This window comes from Lepidochelys olivacea (assembly GCF_965140295.1).
Source record: "Lepidochelys olivacea isolate rLepOli2 genome assembly, chromosome: 22".
NCBI lineage: Eukaryota > Metazoa > Chordata > Testudines > Cheloniidae > Lepidochelys > Lepidochelys olivacea.
Window position 1 is genome coordinate 20,341,818 of NC_140432.1, and position 27,939 is coordinate 20,369,756.

The 27,939-nt window shown below is 48.2% G+C and overlaps 1 protein-coding gene across 8 annotated transcripts in view; it reads left to right on the forward strand.

Moving 5' to 3' along the window:
* Nucleotides 1–27,939, forward strand: part of CEP164 (centrosomal protein 164) — a 70,656-nt gene that overhangs the window by 25,050 nt on the left and 17,667 nt on the right. For 5 of the 8 annotated variants that reach the window (XM_084611972.1, XM_084611973.1, XM_084611974.1 and 2 more), the window contains 14 exons: nucleotides 419–493; nucleotides 1,790–1,873; nucleotides 4,017–4,097; nucleotides 5,818–5,903; nucleotides 7,661–7,819; nucleotides 13,155–13,361; nucleotides 18,511–18,642; nucleotides 20,910–21,126; nucleotides 23,281–23,358; nucleotides 23,601–23,732; nucleotides 24,083–24,205; nucleotides 24,893–25,036; nucleotides 25,238–25,321; nucleotides 26,416–26,484. In XM_084611972.1, the coding sequence (XP_084468098.1) occupies nucleotides 419–493; nucleotides 1,790–1,873; nucleotides 4,017–4,097; nucleotides 5,818–5,903; nucleotides 7,661–7,819; nucleotides 13,155–13,361; nucleotides 18,511–18,642; nucleotides 20,910–21,126; nucleotides 23,281–23,358; nucleotides 23,601–23,732; nucleotides 24,083–24,205; nucleotides 24,893–25,036; nucleotides 25,238–25,321; nucleotides 26,416–26,484 (1,671 nt within the window). The remainder of the gene's footprint in view (nucleotides 1–418; nucleotides 494–1,789; nucleotides 1,874–4,016; nucleotides 4,098–5,817; nucleotides 5,904–7,660; nucleotides 7,820–13,154; nucleotides 13,362–18,510; nucleotides 18,643–20,909; nucleotides 21,127–23,280; nucleotides 23,359–23,600; nucleotides 23,733–24,082; nucleotides 24,206–24,892; nucleotides 25,037–25,237; nucleotides 25,322–26,415; nucleotides 26,485–27,939) is intronic. The other 3 variants (XM_084611976.1, XM_084611975.1, XM_084611977.1) reach the window with 3 other exon arrangements.

The window sequence follows — 27,939 nt, forward strand, 5'->3', positions numbered from 1 at the left end:
TTGAGTTGGGAGCCAGAGCAGCAGGCTGGACTTGGGGAGGGAATAATGGTCAGAATTGGCAGTGGTTGGAGTTCTGAAGAGCTTTGTAGAAGAAGTGGGGGAGCGTAAGCACTGTACGAACGCCATTCATCAGGGGATGCCCAAATGTTGTGGAGACCATCTGAAGAGCACTTCTTTACCCTCTCCAGCCCCTCCTCCTTCCAAAAGCCCTTTCTCTCTGCAAAGTGGCGTCTTGTGCTTGTCTGTGGGTCACACCCTTAGAAATGCCTTTCGTGTAGCGTCTAAGAAACTTGGGTGCGTCTCTGTGGTATGTACAGATTGGATTTGTTTTTCTAGTACCTGTAGGTCTGCTTTATGTTGGAAATGGCCATGTATACACACACTGTAATGTAACAGCATCAATTTTGGATTTTTAAAGGAGTCCGAGGCCAGTGAGCACATGAAAGAATTGCAGGTTTCTGACCGTTCGGATCATGAGCTGCTTCGTCTGACGGTGAGTCCTTGGGCATCGACCTTGTGTTCCTCTATGAGCACTCAGCAAATGAGTCCTCAGGCCTCCTGCAGTCCCCTATCCCTGTCTCCCCACTGCTGGGAAAGAACTTCACAGCGTGGCCCAAACCAACACAATATTTTGCACTTGCTTAGGCTTGCTTCCAGGAGTCTCCAAACACTTTTTAAAGGCTTGGTTCAGTATAACTCCATTTCACTGCTGGGGAAACCCAGACCCCAAGAGCTGAAGTGTCTGGACTGAGGTCCTGCTGTGAGTCAGTGGTAGAGTTGGGAAGGGAACCCAGCTCTGACTCTGGGGATATCCAGAGCTGTGAGCCAATGTGTTACCCCTCTGCATCTGTATGCGCGAGCTTTGCTGGAGATTGGACTGTGTATCCACTCCCTGCCTCACCAGTCTGTCTGCCTCACCAGCAAACTCGTCTACGCTCTTCCAGCGCAAACCTCGCCTGGCAGGTAGCAGTCAACGAACTCCAGCCCCCGAGCTCCTCAGAGACAGTTCTCTTTGACACACAGACTCTGTCACCGTTCGTTCACAGAGGATATTAAGTTTGCTGCTCTGTTAAAGCATTGTTATATTGCATCTTATTAACTTAACTGGGGTATACACCCCTCCCTTAAAGCACAGCACTGAGTTGGTTTATAGCAAAAGTAACATGAGTTCATGAACAAAAGGACATAGGTTAAGTGATCTCAATTAGTGGGATAAAGGTAGAAATGGTTATAAACAATTAAAAGTGAAAAAAAGAAGACTAAAACTTAATCTAGCAAGACTACATTCGTTGTTCAAGATGTTTTCTCTCACCTACAGTCTGTTTTCCAGATTTTACTAGCCAGGATCCATCACAGAGCTCAGACTGCTTAAAATCAGAATGGCCAAACTGGGTCAGACCAATAGTCCACCTAGCTCAGTATCCTGTCAGCCAGCAGTGGCCAGTGCCAGGTGCTTTAAAGGGAATGAACAGAACAAGGCAATTATCAAGTGACTCATCCCCCATTGTCCAGTCCCAGCATCTGGCAGTCAGCGGTTGAGAGACACTTAGAGCTTGGGGTTGCATCCCTGACCATCTTGGCTAATAGGTCGATCAATGGCTATCTCTTGTTTTCTCTACACCATCCTTGCTGTTCAAATCTCGAATGTTCGGAGCAACTCGCTCTCACTGTGCAGAGGTGGGAAGGATATCCCTGGCTGTGGTAGGTCTGTGCTCTGACTCTTGGGGATCTCTGTTAGAACCTATGTACCCACCTGAAACCAGCTCCTTCTCCTTTTATTTTCTTTTAGGACTTTGGTTTCCAGAGTCAGATCTCTGAGCAGGTCCTGGATATGTGTATTCTTTCTGCTGCTCTGGACAGCCCCAAGGTTGAGGTGAGTGGTGGCCGTGCGGTCAGCGATGGAGCTGTGGACGGGGGATAATGTAACGCTGGCACGTGCTCTGAGCTTCTCATATGAGGCTGTCTGAAGGGAAACAGAAGTGCAGTGTGGAGGCCATACAGTGAATAGTGGCAGAGCTGGGCTTAGAACCATGATCTGCTTGAGCCCTAGTGCGGTGCCCTGTCCATGCTGAATGCAAACCACAGCTAAATGCAGAGGCAGCTGCAATATGTTCCTTAGCTGGAAAGCTGGTTCCCATTTAGAGCCAGCATAGACATACATCGTAGTGTCTGTGTATGGGCATGTTGCCTGTCCTTGGGTCCCTCTTTCTCTGGTGATTGCTGGTGGGATGGTGAGTGTATTTTATATTTTCCTGCTGTGTGTGTTTTTCTCTCTTTCTTCCTTCCTTCCTTCTAAGTGGATGGGTGGGATTTGGATAATGGAAAACAATGGCAGGGAAAAAAATAAACAAATGTTCCAAGAAAACCAGAGGCTGACTTGCTCGGACAGATGTCAGTACGAAGAGGCTCCGGCATCTTACGTTTTTTGTGTGTGTGGCCTAATTTGTTGGGAAAATGAGACCCTCTCTCTGGGTCAATGTGGCATGTGAACAGAGGTGTGTGTGTTTGTGGTGTGGCGAGTGTGTGCAGTTACCACATCCAGGAAGTGACTGACTGAGCCCAATTCTGGTTGAAGGAGGCTTTTGGGCCTCTGGAGGTTTTATCTGTCTCTCTCTAGTTTGTTACCCAACCAATTTTTCAGCCCCCACAAGCCAGTTTTACCTTCCCCACCGTACGAGGTAAGCTTGGCAGTGCATCAGCTGAAGGAATGTGTTGCACTGTGTGTCAGTAAGCATTGGGTCGGGGCTCCAGCTGGGGTTTACTCAGCCTTGATCTGATTTGTAAGTGAGTCGATCAGCCAAGTGGGAGACACCCCAAGTGATAAACTTGCCACCTGTCTGGCAGAGAGTAGAAATCCAAGTTTGCTTAGGTGGCGTTTGGAGAATACACCTGTCCTCTTGTGCCTAATAATGAAGATAATCGGGTGTGAAAGGAAAAGAAAATATGTGCCTGCTGTATATTTTCCCCTCTCCTTTTTGCTACGGCATAAGTATCATGCATACAAATTCCTCGTTGAATCAGACACATTTTGAGTTTATTACAGCCTTGTCTCTAGGAAAGAGAGGTGGGTTTGAAATGGTGCCCCCTGCAGAACTGCAGCTGCTCCTTTGTGTCGAAAGAGGATGTTTTCAAATGACACTTCTGGTTGCTTAGAATGTGTTTATTTCTACACAAGGGGCCTGCTTTTGCTTTGGCAAAATATCCTGTTTCTTTAAATAAAATTGTCCGTGTGACAGCTGAGCGGCCAGTGTTAGGGTTTGCGTTTCTCAGTGCGTACCCTGTGTCGGGATCTGCAGTAGACGAGCCCAATGGCTCAGCAGAGGCCATGTTGTTTGTTGTCTAGAGTAAGGGACTGGGCTCCCGCACTCACGATGAATAAGGCACTGCACTCTCCCCACCCTGCCCCCGAATCTTCCTTTTATACATGGGGCAAACACCTGCCTGGAGGGAGGGTAGAATGCTCTGGGGTTTGCCAAGGGCTTTGAGATCTCCGATGAAGATTTTGTATAGACTGGAAATATTTTTTCTGGCCTCTCTTTAGGTCTGGAAGGGAGGGGATTTCTCCTCTGCAGGTTGATGGTGATGATTTTCATTTGACTCCGAGAACAACATTATTCATATCGGTCTGATCTATACTAGCATTTTCCCTCCTGGTGTTCCCTTTATTGCTACGCCAGGCTCAGCTCCAGCAGCCACAGCCGCAGCCATGTTAACCCTTTGCTATCTAGACTGGCTCTGAGCAGGCTTAGAGGACACAGTGTTTAAGTTGCTGACATTTGGCTCCATCAGTGAAGCTGCCTCAATGGTAGCAATAGTGGTAAAAGGCTAATAAAGAAACAGGCACAGGGCCTGGTCTGATTGTCTTCAAAGTCGATGGGAATCTTGCCGTCTTTGGGTTTTGATCATGCCCTTAGAAAGGAATTGGGTTAGATTTACCCCTTGGAGAACAGTTTGTCATTTCTCCTCCCCTTCCATCTCACCCTCAATGTTGTGTTTCATCCTGAGCGGTTTCGCAGATCTGCGTCCCAGCAGAACAGGAGACCAGACGAATAATACCACTTCACTCTCCTCCAGGATCTCCACTGGACGGTACTGAGGTATGGGGAGGGGAAGGGACTTGCCCAAGGTCACACAGTGAGTCAGTGGCAAAATCTGGATTTAAACCCTAAGTCTCCTGACTCCCAGCCCCCAGCTCAATCCACTAGCCCAAAGCCGTCCCTGGGGCTAGAACTCTGATGCCCTGCGGAAGACACAGGCTAACCCCAGCTTTTAAAAATGAACCGAAGCAATTCCTTTAATTGCAGTGTCAAGGGGTGCAGGTTGCTCCAGTTGGAGAGAAAGAGACCAAGTGAGAGCCAGGTGGCAACTATAAGTGTAGACTCCCCACCAATTACTCTAGTAGGGGATTGAGATCTTTCTATAAATAAAAATAGCCATTTGTGCTTTCAAAGGTGACAGTAATGGATCCCATCTGAAGCCAGGGGATGTTTGCTGAGGTACCTGGTTTTTGGGACCTGAAGCCATTAATTGCACCAGGCAGGAGAGAGGGCATGAGCGGGAGCTGCCTGGGAGAGGTCTGACTGGTTGACGTGATGAGAAGTGACAGCACTAGGAGGGAATCCTTCTGCTCTTTGCTTTGCTAGAAATTTGCATAAATCATTGCTATTTATAATTTCATTTTTTTTAAAACGTTGGCCCTGCCCCTTGGTGCACTTCCATATGGCAAAGTCACCGCCTCAGCTCCCGAGCACTCAGCCACCAATGAGTGTGCGGGAGCCTCCGATCAAGAGATGGGCTGTTAACACTTTCCCTCCCAGAGAGGCACTCCCCTCACAGGAGCAACAGCTGGATTGCAGGGAGGCCTTGGGTCCAGGACATGTAGGCTTTAACGGGCCTTGCCTTGCCTTGCCCTCCCTGGGTGGAGGGGGAGGCTGTTTATGATGCCTTAGCCTTGTTCTCATCTGTTGGCCTCATTGCATTGGCTCTTTATCTGAGACTGAGTTGTCTGCTTCTCACTCCCCTTATGTTCCTAGGCACCTTTTAAACTTGCAGGCTCACTGGTTTCCTCTCTCCCCTGCTAGAAGATCCCCACTTTCCTTGGGCAATTGTGCAAGGCTGTTTCGTGAACCAGGCAGCAGCAGTCACTCCAAGTGGATGCTAGCGAAAGAGTCTTCCTACCCCAGAGTCCCAAGGGTGTTGCCTGCGAGAGGGCAATTTGTCTCCATGTGGTGGGGTCTGACTCCACCTGTACGCACCTGAGTCTGGCCCCTCATGATCTGATGCTATCCTGGAGAGAAGCCATGATGTAGGACTGAGTCAGGAGTAAAGGTCTGCTCCCAGCTCAGCCACTGACTCCTGCTGTGAATTTGGCCTCACTTCTGCATCTCTGTTTTCCTTCCTGTAAAACTGGGCTCGGGACTCAAGCCAACATTTTCAAAAGTGGCAAGTGGGTCTGGTGCCCGACCTGACTTTCCAAGGTGCTGAGCCCCGGCTCTCTGAAAACCTTTTCAGATGTGTCAACTTGGCCCCCAAAATCACTAGACAGTTCAAAGCATCTTGCAAGGGTGCTGTCAGGTTTATTAGTGTTTGTTTATAAAGCTCTTTGAGGTCTTTCATGCCCCAGAGAAGGACAGAGCATTTTGATTTTAGCGATTGCTTGGACTGTTTTCTGAGGGCCAGTTTGTTTGCTGCTTCAGTGTGGTGCTCAGCTACAGGGACAAAGCAGCACAGGCTTCCCTCATCTCTTCTGCAGAGCGACTGTAAATTCTCAAGAGTAATGGAGTCTGCAAACCCCACATCGTTTGCTTTTACCTGCAGGCCCAGGAGCTGGGAGAAGAGGAAAAGGACCCAAGCAAAGCCAGTTTAGAAGAAGAGCAAAGCAAAAGAACCAAAGCTGCTGAGAGGTATGGTATAAACAGGCCAGTACTACAAACGATGGATGTGGAGGTCGAGATCCCCACTGCTCTCCTATCCAGCCTATACCTGAGGCTATTGTAGTGTGATCATTGCAACCCCTGCAGGAATCCCCCTGTTAAACACTCCAGGGTTTCTACAGCTTATCTTAAGATTTTTCACTTTCTTCTCTTCTCTTTTCCCTCTCCCCTGCTGTCTTGGCAGGTTCAGTGGTGCTTCAGGCCTCTGGCTGGGTAGGCAAGCAAATGATGTACTTTCATCTCCCTGAAAATTCCACCAGAGAGAGAGAGTCAGCTTCTTGTTTCCCTTAAGGCTATTTGGCTTTTCTCTGAGGCTAGAAAACTTTTCTTTTTTTCTGTGTTGCTGACCTGGGTGAATATAGCTAACATTTTTGCAGTCCTATCAGGATGCTTTGGACTAGTTCAAATCTCCTGTTGTGGCTCCTGGCATTTAACTATGGGAGTCTCAGTCACTACATATCATTTATATCATCAGATTATTCAGGGCCTGAAGCAGCCCCTCCCATATACTGGGCCTGTTGGAATATCAGTACTGTGTAGCTAGCTTATCAGTGGCTAAATGCTCTTCAGTGACAGGCCGGCTCCCTGTAATGACAAAGGGTGAATCCAGCCCCGACCTAAGTGGGACCAACTCCATTTATTTCCATGAGGGTACATTTCTACAGCAGGCAGAATGGATCCAGTATCCATATTAGACTATTCTGTGTCATGGTCTGTTGAAGTTTTAATTCTGGAGAGCAACATTTACTATCCCAGGAACAATTTGGGCATCCTAACACTTAGTTATTGCAGGGACTAGAAGATCTGTTTGCTTGTTTTCTATTTGTGGTGACAAGTTTAAAAATACAGAAATGTTCTGACCAAAGCAGCTCAGTCTTCCTGCAAGTCTCTGCTGGGAGCTGAAGAATGTTTTGTTTGTAAGAAACCTAATTTCCATGTGTAGTTTCAAAGTATTCTGGTGTGTTGGGCATTTAGGAACCATGGTCCTGTGCCCTAGTGCCAAAGATGGCCCTGTTCCAAAAAGGCTGATGGAGAGACTGATCTGCAGTAGTCCTTATGACCCGCCGTAGACACTGGCGAACCCAGTGAACTTGTGCTCTGAGATCCTGCTCATATGAAGGCTCCCTGAAAATACATCCTCTGTGCAGCAAACATCTTATCTCTCTATACCTGCTTCCCAGAGCTGTGTGTTCACTCTCTTCATTCCTCCTCTCTGCTGGTAAAGCTGCTTTGTACTTGTCTGGTGTCTCTTGTCTTTCTGCCTCTAAGATGCTGTAGGACTGTAGATATGGGCATGCCTGCCAGTATTTCCAGCTGTAGTTCAGATACAGTATAGATGCTGCAAATGGAATTGGTTTGTCTTCAAATATGCTTTGGGAAATTCTCCAAGGACTTGGAAAAGAAGGGAAATTTTCCTTGGAAGGGATACAGCATTTAGAGATTGACAGACTTTCACTTATACCCCCAGCCACCTATTAGTCTTTCAGTGCTTCCAACTCCTACGCTGGTTTGGATGATGGAAGGGAGCTGTTGTTTTGCCCTTAGGCAACAACAGTGTTGGACTAACTAACTGGTACCCTTGTCAGGTATGCAGTGGTGTTGCAGATGTGTGCATCCCTCACTCTGGCTTTGCATCCTGGTCTCCCTCCATCCTGTTGAAATGGAGCAAGCAGTGGAGTCCACTTTTCACTAATCTGTTATTCTGTTACCTTTTTACTGCTGCATAGTGAGAGGGACCAGCGCCCCTTCAGTGCTTGCGAAATGGCCGAAGAGAAGTGTTTGAGTTTAAAGAACGCCAGCCAGCAAGAGACTGCTGCCCTGGAGCAAAAGGAGGGATCGCTGGATAGTCTGACCAATCCGGAAGAGCCTGCAGCCCCTCACCAGGCGTAAGGGCTCGCATTAAATTCCTCTGGCACTCTGAGCAGGAGAGTTCTTGCCTTCTTGTATGCGGTTCTCATATGTGACCCTGGCTGAATTTGAAGATGTGGCTTGGTGCTTTCAGTTGAGATTCTCAGTTGGCACTGGGAGAATGAGTTTAAAAACAAGAGCACTTCAGTGTGCAGCTCCTAAGTGCACATGTTCCTAAGGCGCTGTTTTGCTGCCAGTCCTGCAACCAATAACCCAGTGTGTCAATTGTCTGTATTAGGGAAAATGAGGTAGCTGCTGTTCTTGCCCAGCCATTGGGCCTTAGAGTCCAGGCTTCATGATCTAATTACTGAGAGGTAGAAAATTCAGATGAGGAGTTAGATCATCAGGTTCATTCCTAGGCAGTGCAGAAATGACTGAAGCAAGATTTGCTCACTTCCTGCTTGAAAGAGAGCACTTCAGCATGTCTGTGTGGTTAGAAAGGCCAACCATGCCTGTCTAGTTTTATGCCAGAGAGCTGATTCCTCAAAGTATAATTGCTGAGCACTACCGAGACCAGAGCCACAAGTATCAAATGCATTTAACTGCCATCCGTGAACAGCGGACTACATCTTGGCTTGTGTTATCTGGTGAGATCACAGCCCAGCTGATAGAACTAGAGTCCCCAGTAAAGGCCAGTGGCTTATCGCTTACTAAACTGGTGGCCTTTGCAGTCAGATACCTGCAGTCCTACCACAGCAACAGATCTTGGTGGAAACAATCTTGCAGATTTTTGTGCCTGTACTGAAAAAAACACCAGGTGTAGCTGGGCAGAACTGGTGGTGCCCTCACAGGGTACATGCAACTTCGAGACAATCTGTGGTCACTGGCAGGGAAGTGTGAGGGTGTCCCAGTGCAGTGTCCAGGAAAATACCTGCCTTGAAAAACAGGGAACAGTTTGTGTAAATGCTTTTTAAAAAAAGAAAATGGAGGTGGGGAAGGGGGGAAATAATGACCAGGAGCTTGGAGAGCTGTCCAGCTCAGGACGATGAGCAGCACCTGTTTTCTTTGGGCATTGTTACATGTAGCGTTGACATGGGCAATGCACTGGGAGGTGGTACGGCGGTATGAGGAGTGCATGATTTATCTATAGCCCCAAGGGCCCGCCCCTACGCGGCTCGCTTTCTCTGTAGTGACTGCACCCTTTTTCTGGTGCTACGGACATCGCTGAATTCCCTGTTCCCCGGCAGCCTCTGCCTCAGTTCAGCGGTGTCGGAGTGTACAAAGGCCTGCAGCTTTCCATCTCACCACCTGGGAAGCAGAATTTTATTTTTTACCGAGACCAGTGCAGTTTTTTTTTTTTTTCCCCTTGAGCCTCTTTCAGGCCTCATAACTTTGCTGCCTTTTGAAAAAGCTGAATTAAAAACAGATTCGTTTCTGTTGAATTTTTGGAGACCCTATTGCTTTCTATTACTGGAGACCAGCAAGCTTCCAGCATATTTATATTGCTTATTCAGGAAAATACTGGCCCATAGGTAGCGTGTTTGTTTGAGCCAGACACTGGTTGGTTGGCTTTAGCTGGGGAAGGGGTGAAGCTGGCTACGTAAAATAACCGGTCCCCAATCCCGCAGTCCTGGTATAAGCAGTGCTCCCATGGCAGGCAATGTGAGTGCGTGCAGACTGCAGAATCAGGTGACGAGACAAATGAAGAGAAGGCCGAGCTCTCTCTGAAAATGGAGGTGCAGTGCAAAGAGCGCCGTTTTTGTGCATGTTACTTGTGTATTTAAAGAGCCCCGGCTTTGACCTGGTGAGCTCAAGCGGCTTTATGACTGAATTGCATTTTCTTTTTAAACTCTTGACTCTTTCTCTGTTTTCCTCCCCCCCCCCTTTCTTTTTCTGCCCCCATGATTGCTGTTCACCAGAATATATGTGGGGAAGCCTCAGCTTTTCCCTGTTATAAGCAGACTTCCTTCTGACTCATGCCACACTCACCTTCCTTTAACTCTAAACATGAGCCCACTTCATGGGCTGTGAGCTCATTTATGGAAAAGAGGGAGAGCCAGACTTTCCAAAGACACTGGCTGCTGGATTCTTTCGAATACGTGGCCACACAAGCATGTGTAGTCATAACACGTGGCCTTTCTGCATTAGCACAGTGGAAAGGTGCTGCTGCTGGAACTGGTGGAAGCTCACGTCACCCAGACACCAGTGCTTCCCCAGCTTGAAGAGGTGAAAGAGAAACTCTTCTCCCTTGCCCTCTTCTGCACAAGCTTGAGGACCAGGGGGTCCTTGTGAAGATCAGCAAATTCAGGCGGTGGCTGGATGAGAAGGGGAGAGCCCCTTGCCTCCATTCCCCCAATGTAGGTAGTCACATCAGAAGCCCCGCAGCTGTGGGAGGATGGTGCAGGGAGAAAAGCAGTCACTTAGGTATCCTCTGTATCCAGAGGCTGATCTTTACGCCTTCCACCAAGGAGGCTGTGCTGTGTGTCAGTTCGAGAAGCTGAGGCATGAAGAGGGGAAGCTGCTTTCCTGGGTCACTGAGCGTGGAAGCAGCAAAGCCAAGACTAGAACCCAACTCTCCTGAGCCCCAGTCGTGTTTGGTTTAATGGTTTCTTTAGAGGCATTACTGTGGTGCTGTGCCCAGTGATAGCTAAGCAGTGTGTCCTTGCTGCTTCCCAAGCAAGAAAGCTGCTTTTGGTCACAATCCAGGCCGAGCTGAGAAAGGGTATGCAGCTTTTTCATCCCTCTCTCTCTCTGTGTAATGGTTGTCTCAATGCATTCTCATTCCGCTTGAGTGAAGAAGCCTGAGTTTCAGAGCCCCCAAGCTTCCTCTGAGGTCCTCGCCTTGAGTATCCTCCCAGGGTTATAGATAAATCACTGACTAGTTCATTACCTGTACCAGGGACTTTGCTGTCCAAGCAAACTAGATTAGATCTCGGGGCATGGCAGAGACCAGGAAGAACATTGAGGTGTTTCCCCTACCCTTGTCTGAATTAGTCTGGCACTTTGGTTAATCATCTTCTGCCTGTAACTGTTCTCTGTAGAACTGGTGCAGCCCAGTCAAACCTGCTTGTTTTCTAATGTCCCCTGTGACCTGAGGCCTCCTCCCACAGTGTCACCTGGCCAGTGAGAGGGCTGGCGTTGCATCATGAACTGGCAAGGAACCCACTTTGTGGTTGGGGGATCGGGGGTCTTTTTGCAGAACCCTAATGGCTGGAGCAGCTCACTGGCTAGAGCTAACTTTGCCAACCTCATGTATAGGTTACCAAACTGGAGGGTCAAGGTTTTGCATTCATGGGCTTTTCTCTTTGTTCTTGTTTTCTTGTGGCCCCCTGTCACAAGGTGGCCCATTTAGGTGAAGATCCAGCTGCCCTGTGACAGCTCAGGTGCTCTCAGTTTGGCCAATTTAGAAGGCAAGGCAGCACCTGGGGCTATAAAGGATCAGGGTGAATCAGAGAGGGAGGAGGTCCTCGAAGAGAGTTGTAGGAGGTTCCTGGAGGAAAGCTGAAGGCAGGAGAGGGGTTTGCCAGTTGGCCTCCCCAAGGCTGAGACAAGGGCTGGAGCGCTGGTGCTGAAGGCAGCAAAAAAAGCAGAGGGCCTGCTCACTTCTAAGCCAAAGAATTACAGCTGAGGGCCAGAGAGGGCTGATGGCAGGCGGGCAGTGGAGGAGCTTACCCGCTGACATCTCCACACTGGAGAGCTGGACCCAGGGGACCAGTGAGGGGGCCAAGGGGTGTGATGGGCGGTCCCTGGTGCGGATGATCTCCCAGCAAAAAGGCTGAGGGGTTCCCACTGGGAAGAGTGCATTGCAGTCCAGCTGTCCTGGCAGGAGGACAGGAGAGGATCGAAGAAGAACCTGGGTGTGGTGGAAGACGGTAGAGTGCAGTAAGTCCTAAGTCAATGGACTAGCTATTGTGGGACTTTAAGGACTACTTGCACTGGAGGTGACAAACGGTCTGCCTTTTGGGGTGTTTGTTACGGACTGTTTGTATGATGTTTTAGTAATAAACTGGCGCCCAGGAGGGGTATTTCTGAGGCAAGAGAGTTTGTGTGACATTACTGGGGACCGTGAAGGAGGGAAGCTGAGGCAGGCATACCTGTTTGGTTGTGGCCTGCCACAGGAGGGCGCCTGGGGCTGCCTTATGAAGCCATGTGTTCCACCTGGAGTTCTGCTTACTTACTCCCTGCTGCCTGATCTGACTGTGAGGCTTTTCCACTGCTCTGTTTCCTGCTTACGCTAGAGGTATTCTGTGTGTCTATTTTTCACAACAGAATAATTGTTCCCCAGAGGTTACTCTATTATCCTGCCCATTCAGCCGAGACCTTTCTGGCCTATATGGGAAAAAAAGGCAGCTGCCAAATCCTGCTCCTCTGCGTGAGCCATTCTCCGAGCCCTGGCCAAATGGGCCTGTAGAACATACGTTGTCATACTATAGTCACTGCATAAACTGCAGCTTAGAGCCTTTGGCCTTTCAGAGTGAGCCCATTGTTCTCCAGGCCGGGCTGAGACTCTGCCTCTTCCCTTGTCGCTACTTACTGTCTGTTTGCCAGTAGTGCCTGGAAGCTCCAATTGAGGCTGCATGGTCACCAAGCGCTTTCCCCCCGGCCTGACTCTCGTGCACTGAGGTCCTGGCACATCTTGCAAGCGAAGTGGTGATGGGCCAGTACAGAACAGGAGTAGGCGACAAGCAAGGAATACCTAGATGCTACAGGAGGAGGGGTCCTTCCCTGCCTCAGTATTGGATTCAGTTCGTGGTACTTGGGGACTCTTGCTGGAGGGGCTGTCTTTGGAAGGAAATAGAAAACTCATGCCCTGGCTGCATGTCCTTTATACTTGTCGAGGGCTCTTTTTGTAAGCGTTGCGGTATTAACCCTGGTGTGCTGCTGGTTAAATTCCAGCTTGGTAATGACATGCTGCCTCCCTGAATTCCCCCTGCTGACCCAACTGGGTACAGGGCAAGTGGTATAATCACAAACAGAGCGTTGGGTGGGAGCTTGATGTGAGAATGGCTCAGTTCTCCAGTCATGCTGAGAGGAATATCAAGAGGATAAGTTGTATGGCGAAGCACATTCCATCTCTTCTCCCGCCTTGGTGCTTGCACCCACCTACACCACTCTTCTTCATCCCTTGTCCTGCACAGCTGGTCAGCAGCAGCTGTGCTCCAGTCCAGAGGTGGCTACATACCAGTGGTGGTGGCAGTGATTTCTGGGAATCCTCTCCCTACCTCACCAAGGTGTGTTGAGGGGTGCTTAGCTGGCATTTGTACATGGCTTTGAGATCCTTGCTGTGTAGGTGGAGTGGTACTGTTCTCATTGCATTAGCCAGTTCTCTGTTATCCTGTTTTCAGGACAGCTTTATTTTTTTTTTTCTGGCAGACAACTTGGGGAGGAAATCAAGCAAGTGGTGTCCTTGAACTGGCTTTCTGCAGAATCCCTGGAGGAAATAGCCAAGGAGCAGGAGCAAGAAAAAATGCGTTTACTGCAAGCAAAGGAGGAGAAGGTTCAGCGATTTCAGGAGGAGCTGAGACAAGAGGAGGAGGAAGAAGCTCAAGTGCTTCATCAGCAGAAAGAAAAGTCCCTCCGGTAATTTCCTTTCATACTCTAACTCCTCCCCTCCAAAACCTTCCCCTGCTGTGACTCATTGCTGGAGACCCCACGCTTGTGCTGTACCACACTCTGCCATCCCTGTGATCTTGAGGTGTCTGCGAGCGACTGTGTCTCCTGTGCAAAAGAGACTGGTGCCACTTTGCCAGTGCCTTGGGCACAGGGGGACTGGGCTGGGATTTTTGGGTGGAGACGAGTGAGGGACTCGTTTTGCTTCCTCAGGCTCTGTGCTGTGCATGACAGTCTGTGCATCTCACGGCCAATAGCGTTCCCCCATAAACACTGCTTATGAACGTGATGTGAATCCTTGAAGTGTATGTGCAGAGTGTGCATCTGTGTCTGGATAAAGCTCTTGGTCTTTCCAGCATAGAGCAGGAAGCCTTTTCCTCCTAGTCCAGCAAGAAGAGCTGTGATCCGACACAAATGTAGCTTTCAGCATATGCACCTGTCTCTCAGGTTGTAAACCTGGGTAAAGTATCCTTCTCTGTGCTCAATGGTTTACAGCACGGCAGATGTTCAAGCCTAGGCTAAGTGATGGTGATCGAATTGGAAATTGGAGCCTCAGGGCACATGGGGTTACTCCAAGAGTGCCACACGCTGAATTCCCAGGTACTTCAGAACAAGGCTTTTAGGAGTGGGGAATGTGGCCAGTTAAATGTCAAAGCCCGGTCAGGCTGCCTGGGCTTGAAGGTTACCCAGGGAAGTGAACCTTGTCAGGAGCTTCAGGTTCTCTGTTTAAAACTTTCAGTGGTGCTTCTGCACTCGGCCTCTGGGTTGTGTCTGTGCTGGTTCTGTTAAACATGCTCCTCGCAGGGTGCTGAGCAGGCCAAGTAGCATCTTCCTGGGCAGTGCTGTGGGGGATCTGAGAAATGTCAGGCCGGAAGGCACCTCAAGAGACCACTGAGTGCAGTCCCCTGCTCTGAGGCAGGACCAAGTGAATCTTCCAGCCCATCCCTGACAGGTGTTTGTCCAGCCTGTTCTTAAAAACCTCCAGTGACGGGGATTCCACAACCTGCCTTGGAGCCTGTTCCAGAGCTTAACTCCCCTTCGAGTTAGATGGCTTTTCCCAATATCTAATCTATATCTCCCTTGCTGCAGATTAACCGACTACTTCTTGCCCTGCCTTCAGTGGACATAGAGAACCACTGATCCCTGCCCTCTTTAGAGCAGCCCTTAGTGTATTTGAAGACTGTTCCCAGGTCCCCCTCAGTTGTCTGTGCTCAAGACTAAACGTGCCCCGTTTTTTTTCCCTTTCCTTGTAGGTCAGATTTTCTAAATCTTTTATCATGTTTGTTGCGCTCCTCGGACTCTCTCCATATTACTCACTTTTTTCTTAAAGCGCAGTGCCGAGAACTGGACACGGCACTCCAGCTGAGGCCTCATCAGTGCCTAGTTGAGGGGCAGTCACCTCCTGTGTCCCGTGTGACATTCCCTATTAACACACCTAAGAGCATTAGCCTGTTTGGTAACTTATGACGCTTTCTGAGGGTGCCCGGGACTGTGAGTTACCCTGTTACCACCCCCTCACCCCCCCAACTCAGTGAGGCAGGCTGTCTTGTGGCTGCTCCCTGATCCTGACAGCCCTTCAGTCACTTAAGCATGCTCCTCTGGGCTCTGCCAGCCCTTGGTGTGCTCCACTCTCCAAACTCCCCAGAATCATCCCCCTGTAGTGTCCAGCCCCGTCCCAGTAATGAGCAGGTTTGCTGTCCCTAAGGGAGCTGTACACACACAACGGATTCAGCGGAGTATTTGCTCCTATGTAACAGCACAGCACTGTACTCTACTTCTAGTGAAAACAAGTAGGGTTATTAACAAAGGTTAAGATTTAAGAGATAGTGAGCAAAGACAATAAGAACAGCAAGTTCCTTTTAAAACAAAAGGTACAACACGTTTCTTAGCATCTACACGTAACTTTCAGTCGGCTAAAATCCTCGTCTAAAGCAATTTCTCACCTATTGCAACCTCCCAGTGTCACTAGCCATCATGGCCAGGATCCATCTTTCACAAATGCAGAAAGTGCTGTCCTGTTCTCCTCAGTGATGGATAACAAAATGTCATCTTTGTCTTCCTCTTATACCTCCAAAGTTCATTGTCTTTATACCCCAGAGAGCGAACAACCCCAGGGGTTTGGTCTCTGGTGTTTTGCCCATCCCTCTGTTTACTCCATATGCAGATTTGGCCTACCATGTTTAATTTACATTTGTCTGAGACTCATCGCCTATCTGGAAGAAACCTGTTTGTGAGCTCTGCCTTAATCCAAAATGCTTGCAGCCCTGCCCTGCTTGCCATAGTCCACAAACTTTAAGTGTACTCTCTGTGCCATTATCCAAATCATTGATGAAGATACTGAATAGAAATGGATCCAGGACAGATCCCTGTGGAACTCCATTCAGGATGCCTTTCTAGCTTGTGTGTGAGCCATTGATGACTAGTCTGAGAGCAATCTTCTAGGCAGTTGTGCATCCACCTTACAGTGGGTTTGTCTAGGCCAGTGGTTCTCAACCAGGGGTCTGGGGGCCTCAAGCAGGTTTCAGGGGAGCCTCCAAGCAGGGCCAGCATTAGACGCGCTGGGGCCCAGGGCAGAACACCAGGTCCCTGAGCCCCGTCAGCTGCGGCTGAAGCCTGAGCAATGTAGCTTCGTGGGAGCTCATGTGGCAAGGAGCCCCAGGCAATTGCCCTGATTGCAACCCCCTAATGCCGGCCCTGGCTTTTATATGCAGAAAACCAGTTATTGTGGCACACGTGGGCATGGAGTTGTTATAGCATGTTGGCGAGACCCTCAGAAAGAGGTTGAGAACCCTTGTCTCGGCTATTTCTCTAGTTTGTTTATGAGAAGGTCATGTGAGACAGTATCAAAAACTTTACTGAAGTCAAGATATATGACCTGTACTGCTTCTCCCATATCCACAGGCTTGTTACCATGTCAAAGAAGGCTATTAGGTTGGTTTCACATGATTTATTCTTGACAAATCCATGCTCACTGTTACTTATCACCTCATTTTCTTCTAAGTGCTGACAAATAGAAAGTTTTTGATTATTTGCTCCATTATCTTTCTGGGTACAGAAGTTAAGCTGACTGGCCTATGATTCCCCTGTTTGTCCTTATTACCCTTTTTATAGATAGATGCTACAGTTGTCCAGTGCTCCGGCATCTTTCCTGTCCTCCACGAGTTTTCAAAGATAATTGCTAATGGCTCAGAGATCTCTTTGCCAATTCCTGAAGTATTCTAAGATGTATTTCATCAGGCCCAGCTGATTTGAAGACATCTAATTTGTCTAAGTAATTCTCAATTTGTTCCTTTCCTATTTTAGTCTCAGGTCCTACCCTTTTTACTCTGATATTCACTGTGTTATCTGACCACTGCTAACTTTTTGGGTGAAAGCTGAAACAAAAATGTAATTTAACACTTTGGTCATTGCTGCGTTTTCTGTTGTTGTCTTTCCTCCTCATTTAGTGATGGGCCTACCCTGTTCCTGGTCTTCCTTTGCTTCCCAGCATTGTAAAATGCTTTCTTGTTACCCTTTATATTCCTAGCTGGTTTAATCTCATTTTGTGCCTTGGCCTTTCTTATCTTGTCCCTAAATGCTTGTGGTGTTTTGTTTTATATTCAGAATTTGCAATTTGACCATTTTTCCACTTTGCGTATGACTCCTTTTTTTGAATTGCAAGTCATTGAAGATCTCCTGGTTTAGTCAGGGTGGTTTCTTACCATATTTCCTATTTTTTCCTTTGCATTGGTACAGTTTGCTCTTGTGCCCTTAATAATGGCTCTCTAAAAAACTGCCAACTCTCCTGAACTCTTTTTTTCCCCTTCGACTTGCTTCCAGTGGGATCTTACCTACCAATTCTCTGCACTTCAAGAAGGCAGACTTTATCAAATTCACTGTATTTATTCTGCTGTTTTCCATCCTACCATTCCTTGGAATCATGAACTATATTGTTTCGTGATCAGTTTCTCTCAAGCTGCCTTCCACCCTCACATTCACAACTAGTTCCTCCTTGTTTGTCAGAATCAAATCCAGAACAGCCTCTCCTCTGATCACTTCCTCCACCTCTTGTTAATTTCAGACCAAGTCTCCAATTTGTCAGCATCCTTTTGGAATTCTAATCCTGCCCTTGAAAGTGCTTGAAACTCCTGCCCTCCCAGCTTGGTGTCATCTGTACATTTTATAAGCATACTCTCCCCTCCATTATGCAAGTCATTAGTGAAAATAGTGATTAGTGGACCCAGAACCGACCCCTGTGGAACCCCACTAGATACACCCTCCCAGGTGGATAGTGAACCAGAGGTAACTACTCTTGGAGTAGTTTTTCAACCAGTCTTGCACCCACCTAGTCGTAGTTTCACCTAGACCATGTTTCCCTAGTTTGTTTATGAGAATATCACATGGGACAGTGTCAAAAGCTATACCAAAATCAAAATATCACATCTACTGCTTCCTGCTCCTTCCCCTCTGACCCTCCCCCGCCATCCACTAAGTTAGTAATCCTGTCAAAAAAGGAAATTAGGTTGGTCTAGCATGATTAGTTCTTGACAAATCCATGCTGGCTATTCCTTGTAACCCTATTATCCTCTCAGTGCTCATAAATTGATTGTTTAATAATTTGTTGTTGGAGGAGTGGAAGATGGAGCACCCAGAGGAGATGGGGAGAGAAGCCAAGGAACAAGACAAGGGATTTGTCGTAGAAAGGGTGCCTGGAAGCAGCATAAAAAGAATTTGTTGCGAGAACACAAAGCCCAAATTGCTGCTAATGGATCCAGCCAGCCATCTGGGGACATCTTTTCATTTTCAGCTTTCACAGCACTACATGACTTTATTGAAAAAAGAACTCCTGTCGCAGGAATTTCCTGTTGGAATCCAGGGACACACTACCCCACCCCGGACCTTGGATTCTTTAGGCTATTTTGAAAGAGTGCTGCAGAACTTTGAACCCTCCCAGGTTCTTTTGTGCCCAGGAGCCAAATTTTAATGCATAAGGACAACAAATGGGACTCCAATTCTTGGGAGAGCTTCAGACAGGCTGATAACACCTACAGGAACCAGCATCTGATCTATGGGTCTCAGAGGGAAGTTGGTTAAGGTTGTTAAAACCTCTGAATCTCTTTTCCTGCTGCTGGTCATGCAGGTCTCTTAAAGAGGAGCTGGCGAAGGCTTCTGAGGAGGAAGAGCTGCGAATGAGAGAGGAAGAGGTCGAGAAACTCTCAAAGCTACGAGCCCAGATCAGCTCAGAGACTGAGACAGAAAAGGAGAAAATAAGGTGAAAAATTCAGTGCAAGCTGTGTAAAGCTGTGGGTGTGAGCCTTCCCTTTGCTCCCTGTAAATAGAAACCCGGCCCGCTATCAGGCAGCAGAGTGGCCACACTTACAAATGTGCAGTTACTGTAGATGATGCCCCGGCTAACTAGATGGTTTAATCTCAGTATTGACAGGGTTCCCTTATAGTAAGTACTGGGGAATACTCATAACACTGCAAACATTGAGGTAAATGTATCTGTTTGTGTGTGGCAAAACTGGCCAGCTTTCTTGGTGCCCCTTGTACTTTCTAAAGCAGAAGAGGTCAGTGGGTATGGAAATGAGCAATAGCAACATCATATAGGAGGATGCCTTTGTAATGTGTATCTTCTGATTTCTTTTGGATGGCTCAGCCTGTCCGAGTATGTCTACATAGCCAACAAAACAAAAAGAAAAGGAGTACTTGTGGCATCTTAGAGACTAACCAATTTATTTGAGCATAAGCTTTCGTGAGCTACAGCTCGCTTCATCGGATGCATACTGTGGAAAGTGTAGAAGATCTTTTATACACACAAAGCATGAAAAAATACCTCCCCTCACCCCACTCTCCTGCTGGTAATAGCTTATCTAAAGTGATTACTCTCCTTACAATGTGTATGATGATCAAGTTGGGCCATTTCCAGCACAAATCCAGGTGTCCGTCCTCTTCCCCCCCCCCCCCCAACCCACTCTCCTGTTGGTAATAGCTTATCTAAAGTGACCACTCTCCTTACAATGTGTATGATAATCAAGGTGGGCCATTTCCAGCACAAATCCAAGGTTTGACCTAACACTCTCACAAATCTTGGGAGACAGGCCAGTCCTTGCCTACAGACAGCCCCCCAACCTGAAGCAAATACTCACCAGCAACCACATACCATACAACAGAACCACTAACCCAGGAACCTATCCTTGCAACAAAGCCCGTTGCCAGCTGTGCCCACATATCTATTCAGGGGACACCATCACAGGGCCTAATAACATCAGCCACACTATCAGAGGCTCGTTCGCCTGCACATCCACCAATGTGATCTATGCCATCATGTGCCAGCAATGCCCCTCTGCCATATACATTGGTCAAACCGGACAATCTCTACGTAAAAGAATAAATGGACACAAATCAGATGTCAAGAATTATAACATTCATAAACCAGTCGGAGAACACTTCAGTCTCTCTGGTCATGCAATTACAGACATGAAAGTTGTGATATTACAACAAAAAAAACTTCAAATCCAGACTCCAGCAAGAGACTGTTGAATTGGAATTCATTTGCAAATTGGATACAATTAACTTAGGCTTGAATAGAGACTGGGAGTGGCTAAGTCATTATGCAAGGTAACCTATTTCCCCATGTTTTTTCCTACCCACCCCTCCCCCGCGACATTCTTGTGAAACCCTGGATTTGTGCTGCAAATGGCCCACCTTGATTATCCAATGAAGTGAGCTGTAGCTCACGAAAGCTTATGCTCAAATAAATTGGTTAGTCTCTAAGGTGCCACAAGTACTCCTTTTCTTTTTGCGAATACAGGCTAACACGGCTGTTACTCTAAAACAAAACAAAAAGGTCGTGTGGCAGAGGGTCTCGGCGCCCGGGCTGCAGCCCAACCTTGAATGTCTACACTGCTCTTTTCAGCCTCACAGCATGGCCCGACTCAACTGACCTCGACTCTGAGACTCCCTGCTGCTGCTTTACCCCCTCCCTCCCATAGAGACATCTCTTTTGGTGACCTGAGGGCTGTGAATGAAACCCCCTTCCCTTCCCCGCACAAGTGAGTTGCACTGTCCCTTGTGATTAGGATGCTTGAGGAGATGGTTGGATTGAGTAGACCTCTTCTCTAGCTCTTTGAGGGGCATCAAGACTAATGAGAGTTGGAGGAGATAGGCAAGGGCAGGAATTGAAAAAAACATGAGCACAATTTTCATCTCTACTTTTTATATGCATAGAGAGAGAGAGGCGCGCGTGCGCCCACACACACACCCTATATTAAACGTAGACTACAAATAGTCTAATAGCTGCCTTTGTTCTTTGCCAGGCTGCCTAATTATCCATTGCCAAGGCATACATTTTAGGTAACACGTTACTTGACTCATGTTTGAGAACCCGAGTTTGCTTTTGTTCATGTCTTTAGGCTTGCAATTTTCACTTGTACCATGTATTCCTATTGCAAGTTTGGTTGCTAAATGAAATGCAGTATTGCAATATGACTGACCTACTTCCCTGTGTCGTCTTACCGCTTATCACAAATCAACCAGGGCTGAGCAAGAGGCTGCATTGCAAAAGCTGAGAGAGGAATGGGAGTCCCTTCAGAAGGTGGAGAGGGAGAGCTTGGAGGAGAGGAAGAAGCGTGTTTTGGAGATGCTGAAGGTGGAAGTGGAGGAAGCGCAGCAGAGAGAAGCGACAGAGCTGGAACAGGAGAAGGAGCGAGTCCTGAATGAGTTAAAGGAGAGATTAGAAAGAGAAAGAAAAGAGGTGAAACTCGCATTTTTACCAGGCAGAGTCAAAACTGAGAAGGCTTGTATTGTATTGCCAACCCCATGAGATCAAATAGCACCTGCATGAGATTGGGCAATAGTTTTCTATAAATGCTGATACTACAAAGTGCTGGGGAACATAATGGAGATGCTTCTAATAGTTTCCTACCAAATGCATGGTCCTTGGGGCAGATGCCCAGGCAATGAACCACCTTACAATCTCAAAGACTCCCTGGTTTCAAGACCTATTGTTCTTTATGTTTGGTAAGAGGTGCATGCTGGTTCGGGCAGAAATCCTTGCCTGCAGCTGGGCCAGGTGAAGACTGACTGTACCTGTGAGAGCTGTGTGAGTAGCTGCAGGGTGTAGGCTGGGGCAGAGTAATTGGTTAGGGGTGTTGGGAATCTCTCATGCATTCTGTGATGCACCAAACATGCTTGTGGGCTCTAGGCACTATAACTGGAAATAACGCTTAACCTGCATAGCTGCACAAGCTGAGTAATGGTGAGACGTCTCTGACTGGAACAGTCTTGAAAGAAGTGGGTGGAAACCCCCTTGATGTTGAAAAATCAGCATGGAGAATACATTGTGGTATTGGAAGGACTAGGCCTGACCTAGTCAGTCTCTTCCCATCTCTGATAGCTTCGATTCTAAATAACAGATCTCTGCTTTCAAGTGTATCGTTTTAGTGAGGCTTTTGGCACAGTCCCATATAACATTCTCATAAACAAGGGAAATGTGGTCTGTGTGAAATTACTAGAAGGTGGGTGCACAGCTAGTTGAAAGATTGTACTCAAAGAGTAGTTACCAATGGTTTGCTGTCAAACTGGGGACACACGTGTGGCCAGGCCCTGGAGGGCTCTGTCCTGGGTCTGCTACTCGTCAATATTTTCATGAATGACTTGGATAATAGAGTGGAGAAAATGCTTATAAAATCTGAGGCTGACATGAAGCTGGGAGGGGCTACTAGCACTTGGGAGGACAGGGTTAGAATGGAAAACAACCATGACAAATTGGGGAATTGCTCTGAATTCAAGAAGATGAAATTCAATAGACAAGTACAAAGTATTACACCTAGAAAGAAAAAATCAAATGCCCATCTACAAAATGGCCAGGTGGTAGCACTGTTGAAAAGGATTTGAACGTTATAATGGATCACAGGCTGAATACGCGTCAATGATGGGATGCAGTAGTCAAAAAGGCTAATTTCATTCTAGGGTGCAGTAACAGGAGTGTTGAAGGTAAGACACGGGAGCTGCGAGTCCTAATCATGAGTTCTGTTTACATGGGCAAACGGATTCAGATGAAATGAACCCTCGCCTGGCCAAAGCAAGCCATTTTCCCCAGATCTGGATATGCCCTCCCTCTATCTGTCCCCCAGAAGGCTCAGGCAGCCATTGAAATTAAGGGTGCTACTGTGACAGGCTCTTTATTAGGTCCACCTGTGCTCATTAACAGCCTTGATGGGAGCTGACAGAGGGCAGCTCTAGAGGAAGCCAAAGGGGAGCAGGAAAGGGCTAGTGGAAGCGGTGGCAGAGAGCTAGGAGGCCCAGGCAGGGCAGAAGACTGGGAAGCTGTAGCTAGCTTGAGGAAGCATCTGCAGGGAGCAGCACCGGCTCCTGCACATAGTAAAGGGACTGTTTGAATGATAACTCAGCTCTGGGAACAAAGGCTAGGAACTCCTGTCTCGAGGGGAGAGAGAACTGTTTTGAATTCTGAAACCAGTAGCCAGATGGGTGAAGCTGGTGTGCAGTATGAATCTGTGTAAGGCCTAAATAAATTGAAGGCCAGAAAAGGAGTATTTTAATTATGACTGGAGTGTTATGGTGAGTTATCGAGGAACTCCGTGTGAGAAGGGAAACTCAGGCCACAAGAGGGATGGTGGAAACTCTGTTACCATCCCCATAGGCTTTGTCTTTTTTAAAAAGAGAACTAGTCCCTTGTAGCCAATGCGCTGTTCCAATAGTGTGTCTCATTGGTGGCAGTAAATTCAGGACACTCCAGATACCTTGAGTGCAGCTCAGACTGGAAAGGGTATGAGCCTTGCATGTTCTCAAAGGTTATGTATAAATCGCTGACTGAAACAGGGCATTTGTACATCACCTTCACATGAAATGGGGTTTTTCAAGCAGGACTTTGTTGACTCTCCTGCAGGCTGCAGAAGTGCTAGAGAAGCAGTTTGCAGCTGAGCTCCAGGAGCTGAAATCTACAGCAGAAGAGAAACACCAAAAGGTAAAAGCCAGTGTTGCTAAAACTTATAGGAAATCTGTAATAATTCTGCACTTAATAGCTTCCCTAAATGTCATTGGTGCAGTTTCTTCCACCCCCGAAAGGTGATTCTTATCTGGATCAGCACTTGGGCATGCTCCAGTCAGGGAGAGGCGAGCCTGAGTACACTGGTTTTTGCCATGCTGTATACAGTGGGGTGGCCATATCTGAAGACCAAAATGACTCCCTGGTTTCTTTTGTGGCAGGTTGTTTCCAGCCTCCGGAAGCAAATAGCAGAGGCCCAGAGGAGTGAGGAGGCCCAGCTGCACGAGGAATTGGAGAGAGCAGAGCAAAAAGTGCAGCAAAAAATGTATCGAGTAGCAGAGTTTGAGCGAGAGGTGATTACTTTTGTGCAACAGCCTTGGAGGTCGATTCCCCTCTCTTGCCCCTCCCCCGCATATGCATGCTTAGCCGTGGTTGTGAGAGCTTGGTTTAAAGTCTTCCTATCTCGTGGTGGAGAGGTATGCCATAGATCAGGTAAGTTCCATACCACTGCAGACTGAGTTTCTTACCTCTGTGCTTACCCCTGCACCACCAGCTGGACAATGAGTGCACCAGGGCCGCCCTCATCTCAGTGCTGAGATGCTTCAGCGTTGCTGGAGCAGCAGTGCATGTTGGGAGTTGCTGCTCTGCGGGGGGATCGTGCCTTACCGTGATGTAATGCGGTCTGCCTCTGTGACCACTGCAGCTCAGTGAGCTCATGAAAGAGAAACGCCAGGAAGTGGAGAAAGACCATGACCGGAAAATGGAGAGGATGAAAGAGGAACATCAGGAAATCCTGGCTAGGATTCAGGATCAGTACGAGGAGGAGGTAATGCTGCTGAGAGCCACAGTCAGCCCGTAGATGTCCTTAGCGATTGGCTCATTGTCCCAGAAATAGTTACCAGGAGCCCCATAGTGACAGTCCAGATCTGCCCCTCGTACAGCAAGTCTAAGGGTTGGAACCATGCCAGGTGGTAGATGGCCAAGCCAGTCTTTTTCCGTTGAGCAGCAGTATCACAACCTGGAATGAGTCAAGGGCCAAGGCTCTGAAGGAAAGTGTCCCGGATGGGTGTGCCTCCTTTGTGTCTACACCTGACTTGTGCACGCACACGTGAATTTTTGCACAAGAAACAAGTGCACAGTTCTTTGCAGATGCATCTGTTGTGCCTCCATCAGAAAACTTGGCCTTGAATATCTCTATGCCTCCAGTTTCAGATTACAGAATCACTAATGGGCATGTGTAGAACTGTGTGCTCCCTTTGCAATGAAAAGGTGATTTCCTCTTTCTCTGACCTGTTTCTCTCAATGTTGCCTTGCCTGTAAGAGATTGTGGTCCGATCCAATTAATCCATCTGCTTCCCAGACTGTTCGGTGGTGGGCTGCTTGCCCACAGGGTGGGGGAGACAGTGTGTGCATGTCTGTGGAGGTGGTGGGGGAGACAGCACATATGCATGTGATGTTGCTATAGACCTCTACACCTCTGCTTGCTCTTCTTTCTTGGTTTTGCATCTGGGAGGAGAGAAAGCAAAGAGCCAAGAAGCTCGAGGTGCTGAAAGGGGAGCTGGAGCGCCTGAGACAGCTCCATGATGGGGAGCTGCGGGCTTTGCAGAAGCAGCTGGATGAGCAGCTCAGTGACTTGCGGCAGAGCCACAAGGCGAAGGTGAGTGGTAACTTCCATTTCTACCATAGCTACTGTCAGCTCTGCCTGGAATAGACCATGGTCTCTGGCTCCATGAGTATGTGCGCTGGTCTCAGGAGACCAGCGTGTCACAAGATCCATTTTCAGAGATCGTTGCTGTTTGATCTTGTGGTGAAGTCTGGCTCAGCAAACCCCTCATGTCAGGCTCCTTGTTCTGCACAGGAACGAAAAGTCCAGGAGTTGGAAATGGAACTCGAAATGCGAGCAAAAGATGCCAAGGCCAGATGTGCTCAGCTGAATCACCAGGTGAGTCAGTCCTACAGGGCATTTTGAAAGTTTCCTAACTGGCACTTCTCATCTCCCCCTATTCCTTGTTGGGGGGACTGGTCAGTGTGCCTAACTGCACCCATTAAAGTCACAGGAAGGACTGGGGAGCAGAACTGGGTCAGTGCTGAATGCCCCTGGAAATCCCAGCCTCCATGTATCATACCCCTCTTTATCAGAGCCAGTGCCTTGGGCTTTCTGCCTTGCTTTGGGGGAATACTTGTGTAGGGTAAGGGGCCGCGCAAAGCCTGGTGTCATGGAAGTATGTCATTCTCAGGGTCACTTTTGATTTCGGACCGGGTCCTATTCCCCACCTGTACTGCAGGGCAAAACTAACAAGCAATTTCTGGCTTTTGGAAAGCAAAATGGGCTCTCTTCAGTACGAGAGAGAGAGAGAGAGAGAAGGCCGTCCCGTTGAGCTGGCAGAAATCTCTGGCTATGTGTCCTTGGCTGGCAAAAACCTGAAGCCCTGGATTGTTATAAAGGCTATAGATACCTCTGCTTCTATTATCTCTCGATTTGATAAACAGTATTTGAAAGAGGATGCTTATGAAAGGAAGGGAAGGGAACTGAGCAGTGCTGGAGATGGAAAGCTGTGTGGCTGCAGGACAGTAAGATACTACACTATGGGGAATTCTTCCATGTCTGTGTAGCTGAGCAGGGCAGTCTGCTCTTCCCACAAGCAACAGCAGGTTTCAGGCTCCATGCTTGCTGAAGCCCTGGGAAAATGGAGCATTGGGACATTCTGAAGGGCTTGCGTTGATTAGCCAGCCCTGCTCTCAGTGCCATGGAACGTAGTTGGTGTTGTGGGGCCAAGCACACAAAGGAGGGAGCTACCCAAACAGCCCTGTTTAATTTCACATTCAAGATACTGGGGAAAGGTCAAAATGAATGGGGAGAGATCAGTGAAAGAGTGGAAACATTGCTGAAGTATTTCCCAGTGGCCTTGAAAGTTGGGGCTGTGTCATGCCGAGACTTGACCCCAAGACCAACAGTGTTCTAGAGTCAACTTGCTTCTGTGCTTTGTGTCATGATGCTCCAGCATTCACTGGTTTGCTCTTCACTTCTCTATGCAGGAAGAGGCCATGAGAAAGAAAAGGCAGCAGCTTCTGGATGAAGAGAGAAAAACTGAGCTGCAGAGAAATGTACGTATGCTCCAGCTCTCGGAAGGAGCTGCTGCCCAATCATTCGTTGTATGCGTGAAACACTAGAGCAGATCAGCACAGTGGCTTTAAAAACAAGCTCAGAAATAACTCTTGAGTCCTAGATCTGAACACCCCCCTTACGGTTCTGCTTCAGAGAGGAGCACTGTATTGTTGGCAGACTGATTAGCTGGGAGTGCATTTCATCATGGTGCAAAGGGAGAGGTTACTGCACACGGCTCTGCTTTATGGAGAACAGGGTTTGCTTGTCTGGACCCACATGCTCCTTGCCAGGAACAAGGAGGCTAACTACTGCATCTGTTGCTTTTTAATCTCACTGGGTTGTGAAAACTCTAGCCTCTAACCACTCTGTTAATTTTAGAACGTCCCATGGGTGGGTGGGACGAGGCCAAGAGGTTGGCTGATGGCACCATGCAGTGTGAGGGGCTAGCTTGAACTGGGGCTAGAAGTCTCCAAAGCCAAGCTGAGGAACAGCCCGTGGAGTAGCTTGGACGCTCCTGGGAAGCGTGTTGACTCCCTTTCTCTGCACGTTCCCAGAAAGGGCTGGGCATGTCCTACTGTCTGCCTGCCTTTGCCTGGTGCTGATGGGCATTCCACATGTTATGGAGGGGTGATGGTGCTGCAACTCCAGTGTGGGCTTTGAGGTTATTGCAGGTGTATGGGCAGGAGTTAAGCAAAATCGAGTGGTTGTGCACCACGGAAATGGCTCCTGGAGTTACACCGTAACCTAACTGTCTGCTATGCTGTGAAGGGCATGCGCAGCAGGGAGGGAGACGGGTGCTTAGAGTGGGCAGAGGGACATGGACAAGGAGTAATGGGGTAGATCTGAACAAACGTAAATGCATGAGGTATCGAGGAAAGCTTCCAAACATTGAGATTTAGCAGACTGCTGCTTCCTCCTGGGAGCAATGGGAGCACTGCACTGCAGGGGGCAATCCTCTGCTGACCCCCGAGGAGGAGGAGGAGGACTAGATGGGACATGGTTGAGCTCTTCCATCTCTAGTGCTATAGTTTACCCATGGGGGAGCGGACACCAGTCAGGCCATCTCTTGGGAGGATGCATTAAGCATATGGCACAAGATGCGATAGGCATTGTAGGCAGATGAGGACAAGGCCTCCATGGAAGGAAGCCAATGGGTCGGTGTCAGTGTGAGCCGTTCAGGCTCCTCCCCATCCCGTGTTCCAAAATGGAGAACAGAGTCCGTGCTTGTGTCAATTACTTGGGCTTTGCCTCTTCTCTCCTCCTGCAATGCCAGGAGATGGCTGCAGTGCATTGGGAGTGAGGGAGAAGGATGAGTGTGGGCATGACAGCTGCAGGAACCCTGGCTGCTGAGCTTCAGTCTGAACTACTGCAGTCAGGTTTGTAATTTCCCCTGAGTCCTCCATCTTGCTGCCAACAGCATCCAAGTGTTGTATGTACTAGGCATAATCCAGGTC